The 20992-nt window shown below is 46.8% G+C and overlaps 1 protein-coding gene across 2 annotated transcripts in view; it reads left to right on the top strand.

The window, feature by feature from the left end:
• Window positions 1–20992, top strand: part of PAK5 (p21 (RAC1) activated kinase 5) — a 129687-nt gene that overhangs the window by 19755 nt on the left and 88940 nt on the right. For both annotated transcript variants that reach the window (XM_083175645.1, XM_083175644.1), the window contains exon 2: window positions 17637–17860. In XM_083175645.1, coding sequence (XP_083031771.1) covers window positions 17637–17860 — 224 coding nt within the window. The remainder of the gene's footprint in view (window positions 1–17636; window positions 17861–20992) is intronic.

The following is a 20992-nucleotide window of genomic DNA, read 5'->3' as shown; positions in this document are numbered from 1 at the left end:
ATTGTTGTGCCTAGGGGCTCCCTCATCCCTAAATCCGCCCCTGGGCATCATGTGTGTGTAAGTGGCACTAGTGGGGATATTATGTGTGTACATGGCACTACAGGGGGCATTACCTGTGTAAGTTGCACTACAGGGGGCTTTATGTGTATAAGCGGCATTATGTGTGTATGTGGCACTACAGGGGGCATTATGTGTGTAAGCTGCACTAGTGGGGACATTATGTGTGTAAGTGGCACTAGGGGGGACATAATGTGTGTAAGCTGCAATACAGGGGGCATTATGTGTAAGTGCCACTAAGATGCAATTGGGGGTGGGGGTGGCACAACATTTCAAATTATGCCACTGCATGTATAGCGTTACTCAGACATGCTGGGAACACTGGCACTGGAAATGCAGAAGTCTGCATCTTTTGCCACTAAACCCTTGATTAATTAGAAGCCTAATCAGCAGCATAATAATAATGGTGTCAATGTGGCATAATATTTAATAGACATTACGGTTTGTAGTGTAATATGTGGTACTTGTGTATTATCGCGGGGCCGGCGTGCGCAACGTAGTTGGTGTAGTCAGAGCTATGCAGTCAGCGTCAGCCAGTGTAGTCGTAGTAAGGCAGCGTAGCAAGCGTAGTGTAAGCCTAGTGAGCTCCTCTCACACAGCGCCGGTAACCGCCACATCCGCTGTGCTTGCGGACGCCTGCGGATGTGGCGATGTTCGCGATGTTCCACCTGCCTGAGACACACATACGCTTGTGCGTCTCAGCAATTCCTAAAGGACACATTTGCCAGTGCTCCATATTACATACTGGCAAATGCCTCCATTTCAAACCCCCACTATCCACGTCAGCCCGAAGCGCGGTGAGCGCAGCAAGCCCCGCGAGGGGACGCGGTCTGCGTCCTCCTGACCTGTTCATACCCCCACTATCCACATCGGCATGCAGTTGATTCTATAAAGTGTGGCGAGCACAGCGAAAAACCCCATGTCGACCTATTGACTGTCGACCCAGCCCATGTCGACCTAATGCTTGTGTCGACCTAATGTCCTGTTGACCTTGTCCCATGTCGACCTAGACCCATGTCGACCTAGTGGTGTCGACCTAATGACTGTTGACCAACTTATGATCCATACCCACCATGAGATTCTTGGCCTCTTTGGAACCAGGGCCGTATTCAGACTTGTTCGCTTGACTGCGTATACTCGGGGGAAGATGTATATAAATAATGAATTTGCCTAAATCTCTGAATTAGGCGCATAATGCAGGGATAGTTAACATACTGCCCTCCAGATACAATTAAACTGTATGTCCCAGCATGCCCTGCCACAGTTTGCTATTAGGGCATTCTAAAACTACGGCATGGTATGCTGGGATATGTAGTTCCACAGCTGCTGGATACCCGCATGTTAAACACCCTGTTATAATGGATGCAGGCTGTGGCACAACTATTATCCAGAGGGTATGGCGCTTCCCCGCTAATCTAAGGGCATGGTAGCCTCTTCTGCTGCAACTGCGGCAGTTCCATCGTTACTACGGTACTACGCTTTACCATGCTGAATCTGACAATGGAGGAGGAATTATTTGTTCACATAAATAATGTTCTAAACGAAGCCATGAATTCACAGAGCAATTATTTTCAGTCTCGTTGAGTTCTTTCTGAACAGTGTCAACATGAAAAATAACTGTGGAGTAGAAAACATTTTACCATCGCGTCCATCTTCATTTTCACCAAGAAACATACGCCTGTTTCTTTAGATGCTGCTGGTGGGATGTTTTCAGTAATATCGGATTCAGGGTTCAGCTAGTATCCAGTGAATGACTAGGGGGGACCTGATGCAGCGGATTTACACATCAATCTAATAGCTGCTGTTATTTCCTAGGTAGATGAGCAGGGAAATGACAGAGTACCTGGGTTTATAGTGTAGAAAATACATAATCCCATAAAGGGACAGCAGCAGTTTTTTGTACTTTTGTTCTTTTTTCAAAACCATTTCTGGAAAGAAGAAACATACTTGATATAATAGTTTTTCCTTAACTACTCAAATACATACTTGCCTACTTTTAAAAAACAGTTTCAGGGAGATTACAGTTGGTAGTAGAATTTTGCACAGTGGCCCATTGAGGGGGCGTGTCATGCTCCGCCCAAAGGGCGTGTCTAGTTCCATATATGGAGAGATTGTGGAAAGAGATTGTGAACGTGGCACCTAGAAGCGTGGGTGTGTACTGCTATATCTGAGAGGAATCTTTTAAAATTACTTATATACAAACATAGATGATCCCCAGAGCAGTTAGTAAGAGCTACTATACTTGGTAAAGTGCTGGGAAATGGTGCTGATGATTCAGTGTAAATGTATCTATCTCTCATTCTGTTTTTCCCCAAAAATGTAACAGTATAATGTGGGTTAGGTGACATGAGGGAGATTGCTAGACTAATGAGGGAGAGAGGGAGATTGCTTCTATTTCAGGGAGTCTCCTGCAGTAAGCAGGAGGGAAGGTAACGATGCTCGAATTCCTGAATAAAGAATTTTAAAATTTAACTTAAGAGTTCACCAATAAAAAGCTATAGCGCTAGGGGTAAATTTACTAAGATGGGAGAAGGGATGTTGCCCGTAGAAACCATTCAGGTTCTAATGGTTGCTTTGGGCAACATTCCGTCTTCAATAGAACTCCCATGGGGGTACATTTACTAAAACTTCGAAAAAAAATTAGGTGATGTTGCCCATAGCAACCAATCAGAAGCTGTCTATAATTTTCTAGGATGGAATGGTAGACAGATTGTGATTGGTTGCTATGGGCGTTTCATGTGCGACACATGACTCCGCCGTCCCACGCCCCCGGCCCACTTCACTCCGCGTGAACGGCTCAGCGATAATGCTAGTCGCCAAGTCCGTTCGCTCAGGGACCCTGCACATGAGCATAAATCATTATGTGCATGCGCCCAGACTAATCGGAATGACCCCCTGTATGTGGAATGTATGGTAAACAGGTGGTTACAGTACATTTCATGCCCTCATTCATTCAGCAATATTCAATGCTGCATCGAGCGGCCGGCGAGGGGGTTAAACAGCGAGGATTGCAGAAAACCAGCGATCCTCGCTGTTTAACCGCCGCGCCGGCCGCTCGCTCTATTCAACCTTCTGGGGAAATCCTCGCCGTCACAGGACGGCGAGAATTCCCCAAAACAGCGAGACCCGCGGCTACTGCCGAAAACTCACAGTTTTTAGCCGCGAGTCTCGCTGCTTCTGGAGCCGCATCCGCCAATTCTCCCTCGCTCAAAAAATGGAGCGAGGTGGAATTGGCGTATGTGGAGGGTGTGTTGAATGCTGTCAGGGTGAGTGGTGACAGCGAGCAGGAAGCCCTGCTCGTTGTCACCACTCGCAAACAGCATTGAATACCTGCCATTGTCTGGAGTTTTCCAGCTGTTCCCAGAATTACATATACAGTACATGTAGTGTTCCCTCTAGAAATGAGGGCGGGCAGGGTGCCGCAGCGCAAGGGGGGCAGACCGGGCCCGCCGACATCACAATTGTGGGCGGTCCCGGGCAGCGACGTCACGAAAAGGGGCGTGCCCGGGCCGCGACGTCGCAAAAAGGGGCGGGCCCGGCCGGCGCCGTCACTAAAGGAGGCGGGGCCGGCACCGCCGAAGTTACTGTGCTGCCGGGGAAGCGCTGGGAATCGCCGTCTAAGGCGGCGCTGCGCTTCCCCGTGCACACAGCCAGGGCAGGCACCACGCTGTTTTAGCGGGGCGCTGCTAGCAGGGCAGGGCGCATTTTGCCCTGTAAAAATCGGGCAGGGCGCAGCGCCCCGCTAAAACAGCCTAGCGAGAACACTATACATGTATGGGTTATTTTCATATCTCATTTGGCATAATTTCATCAGTAGAATTATCCTGTTTAAATCGTATCTTTCATGCAGCTGCTGTGATGGATTCCCTGTGCCTTTTGCTGTAGTCTCTTATCTTATGCTGCTCTCCCACTGCCAAACCTGCTTTGACTGGGTTTTTTAAACGTTTTTTTAAATGGGTCAAAGCAGGTTTTAACCCCTTTCACATTGCATATATTGCGGTATATTACTGGTTAATTACCGTTTTTGTACCTTTCACATTGAACCCGTTTTGTACCTTTACAAAATGGTAATTAACCAGTAATATACCCCCCCTCCCCTCGTACTTACCTGCGTGGGTGATCTGGCATGGGCACAGTACTTCGGGTCCCTCCCTGCGGCTGATGGATGCTGGGCAGTGGGGAGGCAGCGGGGTCCATCCGCATGGGCACGGTGCTGTGGGTGCTGGTGGTGCAGCGGGGTCCATCCGGGGTCCCGGCAGTCCCTGCGGCTGATGGGAACTAGTAGTTCCCACTATGCGCATGTGTAATGAGCCCCGTGCATATGAATTAGATGCTCATTACATATGCGCATTTCGTATTCCTGTGTATCTTACCTATCACATTATTGGTTATTAACCTTTGGTATGTATGTAGTAATCTCCAACAAGTTATCTGTTTAACAACATCTCATCTTGAAACTTTGTAGCTAAAAATGATTATTTTTCGGTTTAGTCATTGCTGGTGTAATGCTGGTGTAATGAGCTGTTTCCATTTTAACTCCCTTTGAAATACACGGTGAGTTAGTCACATGCAGCATTTCATTTGCCTGTTATGCTCTGCATTGGACCATATGTCCCTGCAATGTAACTGCCAAGTATCACTTAGCTTGTCGCTGTTGCTAGGCTCTAGGATAAATGCGAATGATACACTATCATTGTATCTGCACATTTCTTAGGGGTTGGGATCATTTGGTTGACCACAGGAAGGTCAACCACTAAAGGTCAACAGTCCTTAGGGCGACAAATTGAAAAGGTTGACATGGCTTTAGGTCGAAAGGGTCATTTGTTTGACACAAACATTAGGTCGACATAGGGAATGTTTTTGTCCTGACTGTTGACACAGTCAATATGGACACCTTATCGGTGTGCCACGTCTCCTCGCATATGGTTCTAGATTGGAAGGTCATTAGTTCGACAGTTAGTTAGTCGTTAGTTCGACAGGTCATTAGTTTGACAATGTCTAGGTTGACAGTGAAAAGGTCGACATGGGGTTTTTCACTGTTTTTGACCTCAATGCTAACACAGTCGACATGGACACAGTTTAAAGTGCCCTGTATCCCCTCACATCGCTCACTGCGCTCGCAATGCGTCGGGCACGGTGCACTATTTTATTCTCCACCACGCCCTAGTGGATGGGAGGGCATGAAATACCGCCTGTCGGCACATGTCGGCTCAATAAACAGTGAAAAACCCCATGTCGACCTTTTCACTGTCGACCTAGACACTGTCAAACTAACGACCTGTCGACCTAGAACCATGTCAACCTTTTCCCATGTCGACCTAATGGTGCCGACCTAATGACTGTCTACTATCATGCTGTAGACCAAATGACCGCATCCCGTTGACCTTTTGACATAAATGACCCCCTATGTGCCAAATTACCTGTTTATGCTGTATTTCTATAATTCTTGATTTGAGTGGGGGAGGGGGTAACAGATTCCGATTTTGAAAAAACTGTAAGGAAGTGACATGCACACAAGTAAAGTCCTGAGATGTAATACTGTGCGACTTGTTATTTTTGGAGACCCTTCATTGAGGATTAATAAGTGACACAGGAGGTTATTCTGATCGGAGCGGCCAAACGTGCGTACGTTCGCTATTAACGTACGCTATCCGTACGCGGCCGTTGGGGTTAAGTCCACCCACAACTCAGCCGCATACGTACGGCCAGAAACAACGTCGAAGGGGAGTGGCGTACAAATGTGCGTACGCCAACGTACACGGACGGGCCAGCCCTTACACTCCGACAACTGGCGTACAATTGAGCGTACACCACCGTTTACGGACGTCTCTCGTCCGTCTTCCCACCGACTTCTTGCGGCTATCTGAGCGTACGCCAGCTTGCACGGACGGGTCCCTATTGTTTTCAATAGAAAAGTCAGCTTATGTCACCGCTCGTGAGAGTGAGCGTACGTCCGTGTACGCTGACATACCCTTCACATATATGGACCTGCAAATCTTGCCTTTCAACTATAATTATGAAAATTAATTAATTGATTGAATTAATTAATGTGCAAAATAGTGGCCATGGGCTTAAAACATTGCTGAAACATCCTTTGTAGGTGTTAGATGTGGTTTATGTTATTGTATCCTAAATACAAAACCTATGTTTGTATTAGAGTGAACACGTTGACACATGTCGACTTGTGTAGATTGAGTGTGCTACTGTGTAAAGTCTATGAAAGCACGTAGTGAATGTGTCTAACTGTTTAACAAATACCTACCTTAGCATATATAAGCAGGTCTTACAAAGATTCTTACCTTAAATTAAACAAACCTTTAAATGTAGAGAAGTTTCGAAAGATAAGCTTCCAATGTGTTTGAGTGCTGTGTGTGGGTTGCAGGTAGTGAAATCATGGTTTGGACTTAATAGACTGCAGCATTGGTTATTACATTCAGGTGTATGTGTTTGGTAGTAATCAGCGTAAATTAGCAAATCCAGGCGCACGCTGGCATGCGGTATCTGTAGGGGTGGTCTGAGCTGGCGGTTGGCGGCCGCCTGTTTTGTGTCCGAAATGAACGGTGCTTTAGTCGATCGTGCGGTAGTAGCACCGCTCATTTTTGGTGCACACCCCCGTGTAAGCCCATATTTACGCCCATTTTCCCTCATTATTTCGGCCGCTCCCCTCATCACGCCCCTATGCCGCCCCTATGCCGCCCCCAATGCCCGTACACTCGCATATATGTTTTTTCGCACGTAGAGACCCGTCCGTAAGCGTTGTGGAGTGTTCGCGCCTGCGCATTAGCGAATGTACGCATGCGCAGATCATAAAAAACCCCGGGACGTACGCGTACGGCCCGGCCGCACCAACCAGAATAAGGCCCACATTGTGCTACGGCAACATCACATCTTCAATAGAACTAAATATTAGTATGGGCAGTGCAAATTATTTCATAAATCACTTATACAGCGATAATATTTTCCAATAGAAATCTTTCCTAATCTCTTGCTATTCATTTTATAGAAATAAAAACGATTTTTTTGTTGTGATTGATGAATCTAGGCCACAGCTGCTTAAGAACTGCACAGAATGTAACTTGTGATGACAAGCGCTGAAACTCCGTATGATAAAGCAAGGCAAGGACTCGCGCTTGTTCTATATAATCTGTAATATGAATAATCTGACACTTAGGAGCCCATTTATCATTAATGCTACAGTCTGGTCAGTGAGGGTAATAGGATGTTTATACACCAGGGACATACAGTAATGCAGACATGCAAACGGAAGATGCTGATTGGCCCAAATGTTATTGACAAAGAGCACAAGTAAAACAAGAGGGCCGTACTGTATGTGGCAAGTATTGGAAACGGCCGTGCAATGCCTGCGTTTTCCAGGGCACTCCCAGAAAACCCCAGCGTGCCACCACCCCAATTGCTCGGAGCGTGTCACTCAACTTGCGAACGGCCAGAGATGTCATTTTTTAAAACTCAGACTGTAACATGGCAGTTCGGATTGGCTGGTCCTTTATCTATGTTAAATGTTAATACACATCTAAGTCAGCTGTACGGAGTACAGATTAAAGAGCATAGTCACCAACTTTGGCACATTTAATATACATAGTTTATAAGTTTGAGAACCTGAACCAGTCTATGAATATGCAGCTCATATAGAGGGTATGAGAATTTCCAGAATGGCAGTATTGACCTGGTAGAAACCCATACATGCCATAGCCGTATCCAATACCCCCAGTAGTTGGCTGACTGGAACACCTGACACTTCCACACACAATGTTATGTCAGGGATGGGCTGAGTGCTAACCACACAAAAAGCTTTATCCCAAAAGCAGCTGACTGGGGCTGGAATGTAACAATGATCTAGTTACCACTAGCAATACACTGAATCATGGGAACGCTGGGCACTGGCTCTGAATGGTCCTGCTGGAGTTTGCACTTTTATTGGAATCTCTATGCACAGCCAGCTTACCATTCACTCACCCCCACTGAGAGACCACCAGTACCCTGATCACTGAGGACTCTCCATGCTCACTAGCCAGCAGGGTAATCATATGACTGAGAGAAGCCTGGCCACAGGATGATCCACCTGAATGGTAAGAAACTCATTATGTGCTAATTGAGGAGTATATATATATATATATATATCAGGATTGCCGACCCTCCCGGAATTCCCGGAAGGGTGGGCAACCCTCCCGGAATCTGGGGGACCCCCCTGAACCCCACGAATCTCGGCATGCAAATGCCGCAATCCGCGGGTCTCAGAGGAGGGGGCGGAGCTAAAAAAAGCACAATCGCGTCATTTTAGCCCCGTCCCCTCCATGGGTATCAGTAATTTCTACTATTTCCCGTAGTGGGGACGGGGCTTAATGACGTCACCGTCAAGCCCCGCCCCCCCGATCGGGTAAGTAAAGTCTCCTCTCCGGGCTTCTCCCGGAGAGGAGCATTAAAAAGTCGGTAACCCTGATATATATATATAGATATATATATATATATCTATATATATATATATATATATATATATATATAAAAAATGGGGTGTATTGACCTTTCCATTGGGTCCTCAAACTGCGTCCCTCCAGATTTTGTGAAACTACAAATCCCAGCATGCCTTGCCACAGTTTTAACACTCCCAAAACTGTGGCAAGGCATGCTGGAACATGTAGTTTCACAACATCTGGAGGGCCACAGGTTGAAGACCCATGGTCTAAGCTATAAGGGGTAAATTTAATAAAGCTGCTTAAAATTAAAAGAGGCGATGTTGCCCATAGCAACCAATCAGATTCTGACTATCGTTTTCTAGGATGCATTTAAAAAATGATAGAATCTGATTGGTTGTCATGGACAACATCACTTTTCCGATTTAGAAGCATTAGTATTAATTTACCCCTTGGAGTCTTCTGCATTTTCTTCATGATAATGGGCCAGATGTATCAAGCTTCAAAAAGTGATCATGTGGAGAGTGATAAACAGCCAGCCAATCAGCTCCTTACCTGTCATGCTACAGGCTGGGTTTGACACTCTCCACTTTATCACTTTTTGAAGCTTGGTACATTCCAATGTCTGAGGTATTTTTCGAGAGGAAAGTATGAATAATATAATTTTATCTATATATTCCATTATAAGAAGTGTCTATGAAAGCAGGGCATTTACTGTAACTCAGAGACTCCAAAACAGTATTTAGCTAAATATATAATAAACTATCCATTCAAGTGTAGATGCTTTCACTGCACTAAGTAATGCATGGGCCTAGCACATTATTAACAATTCACAGATTGTAACTGTTCCAAAAATAGCAACAGACCTAGAGCAGTGCGCAGTGCCTAGTATAGGAACAGACCTAGAGCAGTGCACAGTGCCTGTATAGGAACAGACCTAGAGCAGTACGCAGTGCCTAGTATAGGAACAGACCTAGAGCAGTGCGCAGTGCCTAGTATAGGAACAGACCTAGAGCAGTGCGCAGTGCCTAGTATAGGAACAGACCTAGAGCAGTGCGCAGTGCCTAGTATAGGAACAGACCTAGAGCAGTGCGCAGTGCCTAGTATAGGAACAGACCTAGAGCAGTGCGCAGTGCCTAGTATAGGAACAGACCTAGAGCAGTGCGCAGTGCCTAGTATAGGAACAGACCTAGAGCAGTGCGCAGTGCCTAGTATAGGAACAGACCTAGAGCAGTGCGCAGTGCCTAGTATAGGAACAGACCTAGAGCAGTGCGCAGTGCCTAGTATAGGAACAGACCTAGAGCAGTGCGCAGTGCCTAGTATAGGAACAGACCTAGAGCAGTGCGCAGTGCATAGTATAGGAACAGACCAAAAGCAGTGCGCAGTGCCTAGTATAGGAACAGACCTAGAGCAGTGTGCAGCGCCTAGTATAGGAACAGACCTAGAGCAGTGCCTAGTATAGGAACAGACCTAGAGCAGTGCGCAGTGACTAGTATAGGAACAGACCTAGAGCAGTGCACAGTGCCTAGTATAGGAACAGACCTAGAGCAGTGCGCAGTGCCTAGTATAGGAACAGACCTAGAGCAGTGCGCAGTGCCTAGTATAGGAACAGACCTAGAGCAGTGTGCAGTGCCTAGTATAGGAACAGACCTAGAGCAGTGCGCAGTGCCTAGTATAGGAACAGACCTAGAGCAGTGCACAGTGCCTAGAATAGGAACAGACCTAGAGCAGTGCCTAGTATAGGAACAGACCTAGAGCAGTGTGCAGTGCCTAGTATAGCAACAGACCTAGAGCAGTGCGCAGTGCCTAGTATAGGAAAAGACTTAGAGCAGTGCGCAGTGCCTAGTATAGCAACAGACCTAGAGCAGTGCGCAGTGCCTAGTATAGGAACAGACAGAGCAGTGCACAGTGCCTAGTATAGCAACAGACCTAGAGCAGTGCACAGAGCCTAGTATAGGAACAGACCTAGAGCAGTGCCTAGTATAGGAACAGACCTAGAGCAGTGCGCAGTGCCTAGTATAGGAACAGACCTAGAGCAGTACACAGTGCCTAGTATAGGAACAGACCTAGAGTAGTGCGCAGTGCCTAGTATAGGAACAGACCTAGAGTAGTGCGCAGTGCCTAGTATAGGAACAGACCTAGAGCAGTGCGCAGTGCCTAGTATAGGAACAAACCTAGAGCAGTGCACAGTACCTAGTATAGCAACAGACCTAGAACAGTGCACAGTGCCTAGTATAGGAACAGACCTAGAGCAGTGCCTAGTATAGGAACAGACCTAGAGCAGTGCACAGTGCCTAGTATAGGAACAGACCTAGAGCAGTGCGCAGTGCTTCGTATAGGAACAGACCTAGAGCAGTGCGCAGTGCCTAGTATAGGAACAGACCTAGAGCAGTGCGCAGTGCCTAGTATAGGAACAGACCTAGAGCAGTGCGCAGTGCCTAGTATAGCAACAGACCTAGAGCAGTGCACAGTGCCTAGTATAGGAACAGACCTAGAGCAGTGCACAGTGCCTAGTATAGGAACAGACCTAGAGCAGTGCACAGTGCCTAGTATAGGAACAGACCTAGAGCAATGCACAGTGCTTAGTATAGGAACAGACCTAGAGCAGTGCGCAGTGCCTAGTATAGGAACAGACCTAGAGCAGTGCACAGTGCCTAGTATAGGAACAGTCCTAGAGCAGTGCACAGTGCCTAGTATAGGAACAGACCTAGAGCAGTGCACAGTGCCTAGTATAGGAACAGACCTAGAGCAATGCACAGTGCTTAGTATAGGAACAGACCTAGAGCAGTGCGCAGTGCCTAGTATAGGAACAGACCTAGAGCAGTGCGCAGTGCCTAGTATAGGAACAGACCTAGAGCAGTGCGCAGTGCCTAGTATAGGAACAGACCTAGAGCAGTGCGCAGTGCCTAGTATAGGAACAGAGCTAGAGCAGTGCGCAGTGCCTAGTATAGGAACAGACCTAGAGCAGTGCGCAGTGCCTAGTATAGGAACAGACCTAGAGCAGTGCGCAGTGCCTAGTATAGGAACAGACCTAGAGCAGTGCGCAGTGCCTAGTATAGGAACAGACCTAGAGCAGTGCGCAGTGCCTAGTATAGGAACAGACCTAGAGCAGTGCGCAGTGCCTAGTATAGGAACAGACCTAGAGCAGTGCACAGTGCCTAGTATAGGAACAGACCTAGAGCAGTGCGCAGTGCCTAGTATAGGAACAGACCTAGAGCAGTGCACAGTGCCTAGTATAGGAACAGACCTAGAGCAGTGCGCAGTGCCTAGTATAGGAACAGACCTAGAGCAGTGCCTAGTATAGGAACAGAGCTAGAGCAGTGCGCAGTGCCTAGTATAGGAACAGACCTAGAGCAGTGCGCAGTGCCTAGTATAGGAATAGACCTAGAGCAGTGCGCAGTGCCTAGTATAGGAACAGACCTAGAGCAGTGCCTAGTATAGGAACAGACCTAGAGCAGTGCGCAGTGCCTAGTATAGGAACAGACCTAGAGCAGTGCGCAGTGCCTAGTATAGGAACAGACCTAGAGCAGTGCACAGTGCCTAGTATAGGAACAGACCTAGAGCAGTGCCTAGTATAGGAACAGACCTTATTCAGGTCCGTTCGCAGCCAGTCTGCGTTCTCACACGGACCGATATTTTATTAGTGCTAATGCGCATTTCTGCACATTCTGTTCGCCGAGTGCACGCACCCAACATGGACGGGCCGCTGCGAGGGGCGCCGGGCAGCCTCATCATATGGGAACGCCCATGACACGGGTGGGGGGGGGGTTCACTTTTTTATACGTGTGCACCTTCCACATCTTTCAATGTTAAACATCCATTCACACACGCTGCGAGGGGGCGGGCGGGGTTTGGTGGACTCCCAAGGCTGCGAATTTGCAGCCTTGGGAATCAACCAGAATAACCCCCCTAGAGCAGTGCACAGTGCCTAGTATAAGAACAGGCGCGCTATGGAACTCAAGTGGAAACGGGCAGGGACCCGCAGCGGCGCCGTCCTGAAACTGGGACGCGCATCCCAGTCAGATGGAGCGCCTCTGCACCGGCGATCGGCAGCGGAGACATGCTGGCGATCCCCGGCCATAAAAGAGAGAGGCGCTCCATCTTTATGGCATGTAAAATCAAGCAATAACTGGAATATACATAAAGTAATACAAATATATAGGGTATATGAAAATGTGTCGGCACCCTTTGTCATTATAAGTAAAACACTATTGCCCGAAGGCGCCATCCGGGCAGTTTTTTAAACACTAGAAAAAAGAGCAAATTTTTTGAGTAATGTCACCTATAACTCTTTCACACCATAAAATGCAGGGACTTACCCTGGAAAATGGTCCCTGGATCCAGCATGGACATTCCCGGGTTGGCCCCTTTTACACCACCCTTGGCCCTGCATTTTCTGGTGTAAGGGAGGCAGCGGGGTCCAGGCGGTGTGCAGCGGGGTCCAGAGTTTTTTAAAGCGGACATCACCACCCTGGTTTTGCCTTGTAAATGGTTTCCACTTTAATAAACACCCGAGATTGGCCAGCAACCTGCTTCTCTGGCAAACTCAGACCCTATTACATAAGCCCCCTGCTCTTCAACTTAAACATAAAGATTAAAACATTAGACTAAATTCATAAAAAATAAATGGGAGATGTAGCGCAGTGGAACTTACCATGGCTCTTCCTGCAGGAATCAATAATGCAGGGTTGCATTAACATCTCGCTTGCCAGAGTGCAGAAGAAAAAACTCCCCCTCCACTGATCTGTACAAGACTCCCAGCACAGCCTAGTGCTAATGCACTGTGTCTTACCCCCTTGCCAGCCCCCGTCACAAGCTTGTGCGCAGCTCAGACCCCTCAGAAGCCACAGCAGGTACAGATGTATCGCCTCTCTTCCTTACAGGGGCTGGTGATTCCAGCCATCAACAGTGGGTGTGCGCGCATGAGACGCTCGCGCCCCGATGCGATGGAGCTCCCCGCCGATGTCCACCGCTTCCCCTGCCACCATCGCCGGTTTCCACCACCGCCCTGAAACACCCCCCCCCCCCCTGAAACGGAGATGGGCAGGGTCCCACCTCCCAGCCGCCGAGAGACTGGGACGCGCATGCACGTGAGACGCACGCGCGTTTCAGTCTGATGGAGTCACTCTCCGCCGGCGCCCACCAGCGGGGACGTTCTGGCGAGAGCCGGGCAAGCACGAGAGGGGCTCCATCTGTATGTACACAGACTGGCAGGTAACCCTTCTTACATCTCCCCACAAAGGGGCCATTTCAAACCTGTTCGTTCCCGATTGTGGGGGTCTGCGCATGTGCAATCCCCCACAGCGGGGGGCGTTCGCCGGGGTCCATGCAGCATTTCATGGACGTGCCCACAAAAATGGTGGGCGCACTCATAAAAATGCTGGGCGGACCCTAGCAAACACAGGCATTACCCTGCCTGTTTGGGGCAGGCGGATTATGTCACATGACGTCAGCGCCCGCCCCAAATTCGTCGGAAAGCGCCCATCTGAAAAGTCCTGGCTTAATTTTCACAATGAACAAAGGAAAAATCATTTGATGGTGAGAGCGCAGGGAATGATTTTTCCTCTGTGCGGGCGCCTGCGAGCGGATGTGTAAGCGTACACTCGCAGAGAGATTCGCAGAGAGCAGCGTATACCTGCTCTCTAGGCAGCGAAGTCTGAATTACCCCCAAAGTTGCAATGTTGTCAAAAGTGAAAACAAAACACACAGGTCTCAACTAAAGTACATTTATTTTCTTATCTCTCATGTTAACATTTGCAAAATTTTAATTACCGGTAGTCAAATATATTTTCCATTCATTTTTTTCACTGTCAAAATTTTCACTCACGTAGGTAAGAATAGAACAGGGCAGTTTAAAAATGTTTCAATTTTTAAACATTAGATGCTCAGAAAATCATCTTATTGTATCAACAATCCTGCATTTCACCTGGCTTTAATCAGCCACAGAACTTGTGTAATTCATAAGTGTCCTGGCTTACAGGGATAGTATGAAGTCTATGTAAAAGTCTATTTGTAGAGTAGAAATAGCCGAGGAGTGATGAATGTTCCAAGGAATACTCCATCTTCACCCTCTGAATTCATAGAATGTTAATCCACTGTGGGATCTTACTAGGGTGACCAACTCATCCCTTTAATCCGGGACACATATTAAATACACAGGTTCTGTGGCAGTTTAAAACCAGGTGAACACTAGATCTTACAGAACCTGTATGTCGCTTCTTTGCCAAACTACACATTTAAGGGCCGATTCACACCGATTCAGATCTGCCCCTGATGGTCGCATCCGAGACACATATTAATTACACAGGTTCTGTGGCAGTTTAAAACCAGGTGAAATGGAGTCTTGAGGTGTGGCAGTTTAAAACCAGGTGAAAGCCAGCCACAGAACCTGTGTAATTAATATGTGTCCCGGATTAAAGGGACGAGTTGGTCACTCTATCGCATACCCTCCAACATGGCCCATTCCATTAGGTACAAAATACTCTGTTTCTGGACTTACTTACCAGTGGCAGTTGCAGAGGTGGGGCTGCAGCACAGTCCAATATTCAAAAAGGGGAGCCAAACCTACTGCCACCCCTCTATGAATTTTGTACTGTGCTGGAGTCTAACCCATACTTGCCTATCTGACCCTCTCCATGCAGCAGAAAATGCTCTGTTTCTGGACTTCCCTGGTAATGTATGATTGCCATCCCCTGTGGGGAGCTAGGTAAAGGTGTTTCACCACAGGTGGTGGCAATCATACATTACCAGGGATGTCCAGGAGCAGAGTTAATTCCTAACCCATTTAATTTATTTTACGTTTGAATTATACATTGTCCTTTTTTCTAACGCCCTAGATATAAAAGTCACGTTCCTCCTCCACTCCGGTAGTGGCTTAGTAAGAATTGTGTAACCGCTTGTGCCATGTTTGATGATGATCCTGTGATCCTGGCCTTATGCACACGAGACCTAATTTTTATTCCATTTGTTAAAATTTATCAGAAATGCTTGAAGCAGATGTTTGTTTCATCTCCCCTCTTACCAGATTATGGGAACGGCAGTGGGGAAGGCATCGTAAATTATGCAGAACCAATGAATTTGTTAAATTGTCTTGTAAACTAAAAGTATGTCAGGCTCCTTCTGCTCTCAAGTGGGAATTTAATGGATGAAAATGTAGATGGACGGTCACTGAATGAAGAAGCAGAAGATTTAGAGTTGAACAGGCCTGATTTAGAGGCAGTGGCGTATTGTTACTGGTAATACTTACTCTCCGGAATTCCGCAGCAGCAACAGCATAGGGATGGCCATCGATGATTTAAAATCGTTGATGCTTTATGGCTGATGTCAAATAGTTTTGCTATCGATGGGGGAGAACATGCAACTGCGGCCCCTCTGAGTCAGGCCCCTCTGACTTAAAAAATAACGGGTATTGTGACATTTACTTGGCTGAACTCATGTTTAGGGATGGCCATCGACCATCGATGATTAGAAATCATCAATGGTTTATGGCCGATGTCGAATAGTTTTGCCATCGATGGGGGAGAACCAGATGGTTTCCCGCCATCGATGTAAAGCTTAAACTAATAGTTTCGTTTTTGCTGTTTCCCTAAAGTGCCGGGACACGGAGCATAGCTCCGCTCCCGACACCCACGAAGCCCCGCCCCCACATTTTGATTGGGCCACGGGCCACTCAATCACAAAAAAATGAATGACCATCGATATGCAAAAACATCGATGGTCCTCCATTGAATAGTTATACACTATCAATGGCCAGTTGCACTTTTGCCATCGATGGCAACCATCGATGGCAAAGGCAACGATGGCCATCCCTACTCATGTTTCTTTTTCCCAATGAGAAACAAAATAACTCACCCATATCTAACTCTCTCTGCACATGTTACATCTGCCCCACCTGCAGTGCACATGGTTTGACCCATTTGAGAAGGAATTTGCCTTTGCGAGTGAACTAGAATAAGGGCCCAAATCTCACACACGTCCTGTAATATGAAGGTTTATACCAATGGACTTGAAGTTTGGATGACCGTGTTTAAAATCTAAATTTGGAAAACAGTTGGTCTTGCTTGCAGTGCTTTAGCATTTATCTCTGTTATCTTGTGGGTTTTTGAACTGCGCGTTTTCTGGAGCCAAGCGTATCTGACTACAGGCGACACAGATGCCCGTGCCACTCAGTAGCATGCCAACTTGGGGATGAAGGGGTGTAAGGCTGGGTACATTCTAAGCGAAAAACTCCACCATCAATTTTGTTACCAATACCGGTAGTGCTCCCGTATGATAGATCTAGCGCATACACACTGAACATTATCATTAACGATATCGCTGAGTGATGTCACCCGGCCCCCCGGCTGAACATGCAGTTTTTGACGATATAGGCAAATTTGACTGCATATTCAGACAATGGGGGGGGGTTGCGAATAAGCCTGCTTCATTAACGATACGCAAGATAATGACGTTAACAATGAATTGCATATTGTATCCTCGCCCACCCCGATCACTTACTTTACTCGGGAAGTGGGTGGCATTGGAGGGGCGCTGTGTAGCTTCAGGAAACTTGAATACTGTTCCAGGCAACTGGGAGCACCATCTGGGATTCAGGAGCCTTCCTACCATTCCAGTACAATAGGGAGCATGACGTCACATGCAGCCGCTGCGACCCGGAACATGACCAGCCTGCGACTGACTTCACAGCCAGGGGGGCAGCCGGTAATGTGTGAGCGTTTTGTTGTGTAGCTCACACTTTAGCGATACGCCCGCAAAATATAAGTTTAATATTTGGCCATTGTGTTCTTAACAAATTCATGTGTCTGGTTGTTCTGGGTTTTATTCCACTACATTTATATGGGGCATTGTTTGGGTTTACAGTATCTACGCTTGAGTCAAGTCATAGTTTTTTGTGTGGGATCAATTATGGGACAAAGGAAGCCTTCCAAGAGCATAAGCTCTTGAACTAAATGTCACCAGTATGAGTTATCTGTACTTGGTGGTTAAAAAGTGATCGTCAGTAATCATTTTGGGCTCTTTTAGTTGTTTTTACAGAGGAACCTTTCTATTCCAGCATGCCCAAGTGCTTCCTGTCAAGATGGCCGACATGCTCCTTTTTATTGCTCCCAGCAGTAAATAAATAATAAAAAATATATCATTTTGTTTCTTTAGGTTTAACTGGATTGCCCAAAATGTTTGGGAAGAAGAAGAAAAAGATTGAAATATCAGGGCCTTCAAACTTTGAACACAGGGTTCACACTGGATTCGATCACAAAGAACAAAAGTTCATAGGCCTTCCGCAACAATGGCAAAGTTTGCTGGCAGACACAGCCAATCGTCCCAAGCCTATGGTGGATCCCTCTTGTATAACACCCATACAGCTTGCACCTATGAAGGTAAGGGACACTTTAATTTGAATGTACAAAAATAAGTTCATGCTGAATTGGTAATATATAACACAAGTAAGAATAGATGGTTTTATTCACCTGTACCGCACACCATTAAAGGAACAGCATCCTATTTCCGACATGCAATGCATTGTTTTAAATCCGTGATAACAAGGCATTGTGGGTTGTCTTTGAATATGATTTTACTATGGTCATCTCTTTTGGACCCCACTCCTGGCCTTGGATCTACATCACCGTCGCTGAGTGTTGGCGCATGTTCGCTTGTCACGTCCTTTCCATTCCTGGGCAGTCTGCTGCTGAAGCATGTCAAACATATTACTGTCATTAAAAGTGATGTCTGTGCGGGTGTTCAGTGAGACTTCCATTGTGACCTCATACGTACAAAATAGGAGAGATTCACTAAGGATTGGCTTATAGAATCAACAGACGCACTCCTTTGTAAAACTACCAAGGTTCTGCAATTATGTTCTCCTGTGCTGTGAATGCAGATATATCAGCATTTATCGGTAATATATAAGTTGTTCTGTGATTCTTTACATTGAAAGTCGCTGTGATGACAATACAGGCTATTAGTATCAGCAATTGCTCTGTCTAGATGCTGAAACATTGGAGGTCATTCTCATTGACATGCAGCGCTGCGAAGTTTGCACCGCTGCATGTAATTTTTAGCCCACCCACTGCTTGCACATGCTGCCGCCGCCCCCCTTCGCAGGGCCAATTCGGCCACATAAACATCCATTCGCAGCCTACGGGGCCAAACCCATATCATTCGATGGTCGCCGACCATCGAATGATGTGAAAGGTACACGCAAAACTAAGACACTCTCAGGTGTCTTAGCTTTGCATGTGTTCTGGAGGGGAACATGGAGGGCAGCTGACATCCAGGGACTACCCAGTGACTACCCGCTGCTGCCCCCCATCCGCACTGGTAGGAGCGAGCGCACCTACGGGAAGCAAGCTCGATTTTTTGGAGCCTCCTGGCCATTCCGGGAGGGTAGGCAAGTATGCTATAAATACAGTGCACCTATCCTTAAATCTTGCCAAATAAGCCCAGAATGCCATGGACTTTGAATCTTAGCCAACCCGTGCATCCTGCTAGAGACTTTTTTTCACAAAATATGTGTCTTATTCGCATCGGCAACACACAAACTTAATCTTCAACTTTATACCAGTTCCTTTGCCAGAGTAGAAGTGGCCCATGGCAACCAATCAGCTGCTCTGTATATTTTTATATTATGCAAATGTTAGAAGTTACTAATCAGTGCTGATTGTTTGCCATGGGCGACTCCTCCTCTGGCTCACTTCTCCCATATCCCTTTTTATAAACCTACCCCCAAAGTACCAGCCGATCAGCTACTAACTGCCCTGTTACAGGCTGCCTTTGAAAAAGGTCAGGAGCTCATTGGTTGGTAGTTTGCGAATCCAAATAAAATGCAAAATTCTGCGAAAAATATTGAAAGTCCGGGAATTACCATGGTGGAGCGTCTAAGTATTATGTGACATCATGCTGAAGGATAGGTGTATGAGGACACATCTATACTGTGATAAATGTGCCCTACTAAAACCATAGAGACTACACTCATTGTATTGTGTATTACAGTCTGCTCCTGGTTTCCCTTCAGAGCACTTGTCTAGCTCAGTGTTTCCCAAAACCAGAGGCCGATTCAGATGTGACAATAATTTGATGGTCCTCCGATGTTGTCTCTTGCACTGCCCAGATCGCTGCATTATTATAGACATGCTGCTGGGGTTTTGGGGACCACCTGGGAGGGACATATCAGCCCCTATTTCTGTGCATGCCAAAGCTAGAGGCTGCATCATCGGGTGCAGTTTCACTGCCTTTGCCAGACATACTGAGCAGATGCACAATATTCCAAACACCCTGACTGCTGAAAATGCACAATAGTCCGGCGATGTTCATGCAGTTAATCCGATGGTGTTCCCAGACGCAGCAGCGGATTAGAGAACCCAGTGCTGAGCCCTCTTTTTACACAGAACATCTCCTTTTGGTTTTGCATATTTTCCCACAGCTGCTATGTACAAAGACACAAGCAGCGGTGCTATTAATGCCCACATCAATCCCACACACCTATACCCCTTTTACACTGCTTCCCCGGGTCCAGTTGGTACTACTCCTGGGCCGATGTGTCGGCTCTCCATAATGCGTGAATGGGACCCAGTATTTAGTACAGCAAGGGAGGTAAGGAGACAGAAATGTATACATCTGCCCCAATACAAGCACTGCACGTATAGTAATGATTCTCTTGTAGCAGTTGACTTGTTATGAATTGTTAATCACGCTCTCCTTCCTGAGTGCTCAATCATCATGATCCACTTATGGCTGCTCTTCCAGGATGGGCCATCTATGATCACTTTGTGCAGTGCTTCTCAGATTCAGACCTCGAAACACACTACTACCACTTGTGCACCTACAGTACATCCCGTGTCCAACCTGTGCTTTGGAACACAGTTCCAACCCGGGTCAGACATGGGACAGAGCCTGTTTCCGCTGCACCTTCAAACCAAGTTATTCCCGGGTCGCCCCATCTCACGTGCAGTGTTTCTGTTCTGCCAGTGATATATAAATACTGGTGAGATACATTAGACGATGCTCAAATAACGGAGATGTCATCAACAATTTCACTTAGAACTCCTTAGAAATCCTTAGAAATCTTACCAATGATCTACATATTTATCATCAGTGGCCACATCCAGGTGTTGCCGTTGGCGATATCATCAGATTGAGCTGCAAGCATGACCAACCTGAATGTGCGATGAACGAATCATGAGAGCGTGCGATACACACTGGGCGATGCGATCCCTCGGAATCGTGAACCTCAATAAAATAATGGTCTTTGTAATAGAGAGGTCAATAAAATGTATTTGCCCATAGCAACATCCATTCTGAAATGGACCTCCCATCTTAGTAAATAAACCCCATTGATTCTGATTTGGTTACTATGGACAACATCCCATCTTAGTATAAAAACCCCCAATGTCTCTGACCTGCAACTGCTTAGCTGCTTAGTGAATCTCTCTAAATGTTCCTTCATGTTACCAATACGTTGTGCTACTGTTCTACTACAAACATCGGCCTGTCATGCTACCAGGTGTGTATTT

This window comes from Crinia signifera, chromosome 3 (assembly GCF_055691185.1).
Source record: "Crinia signifera chromosome 3, ASM5569118v1, whole genome shotgun sequence".
NCBI classification, from domain to species: Eukaryota; Metazoa; Chordata; class Amphibia; order Anura; family Myobatrachidae; genus Crinia; species Crinia signifera.
Note: the sequence above shows the minus strand (reverse complement) of the source record. Positions and strands in the feature narration are given on the sequence as shown.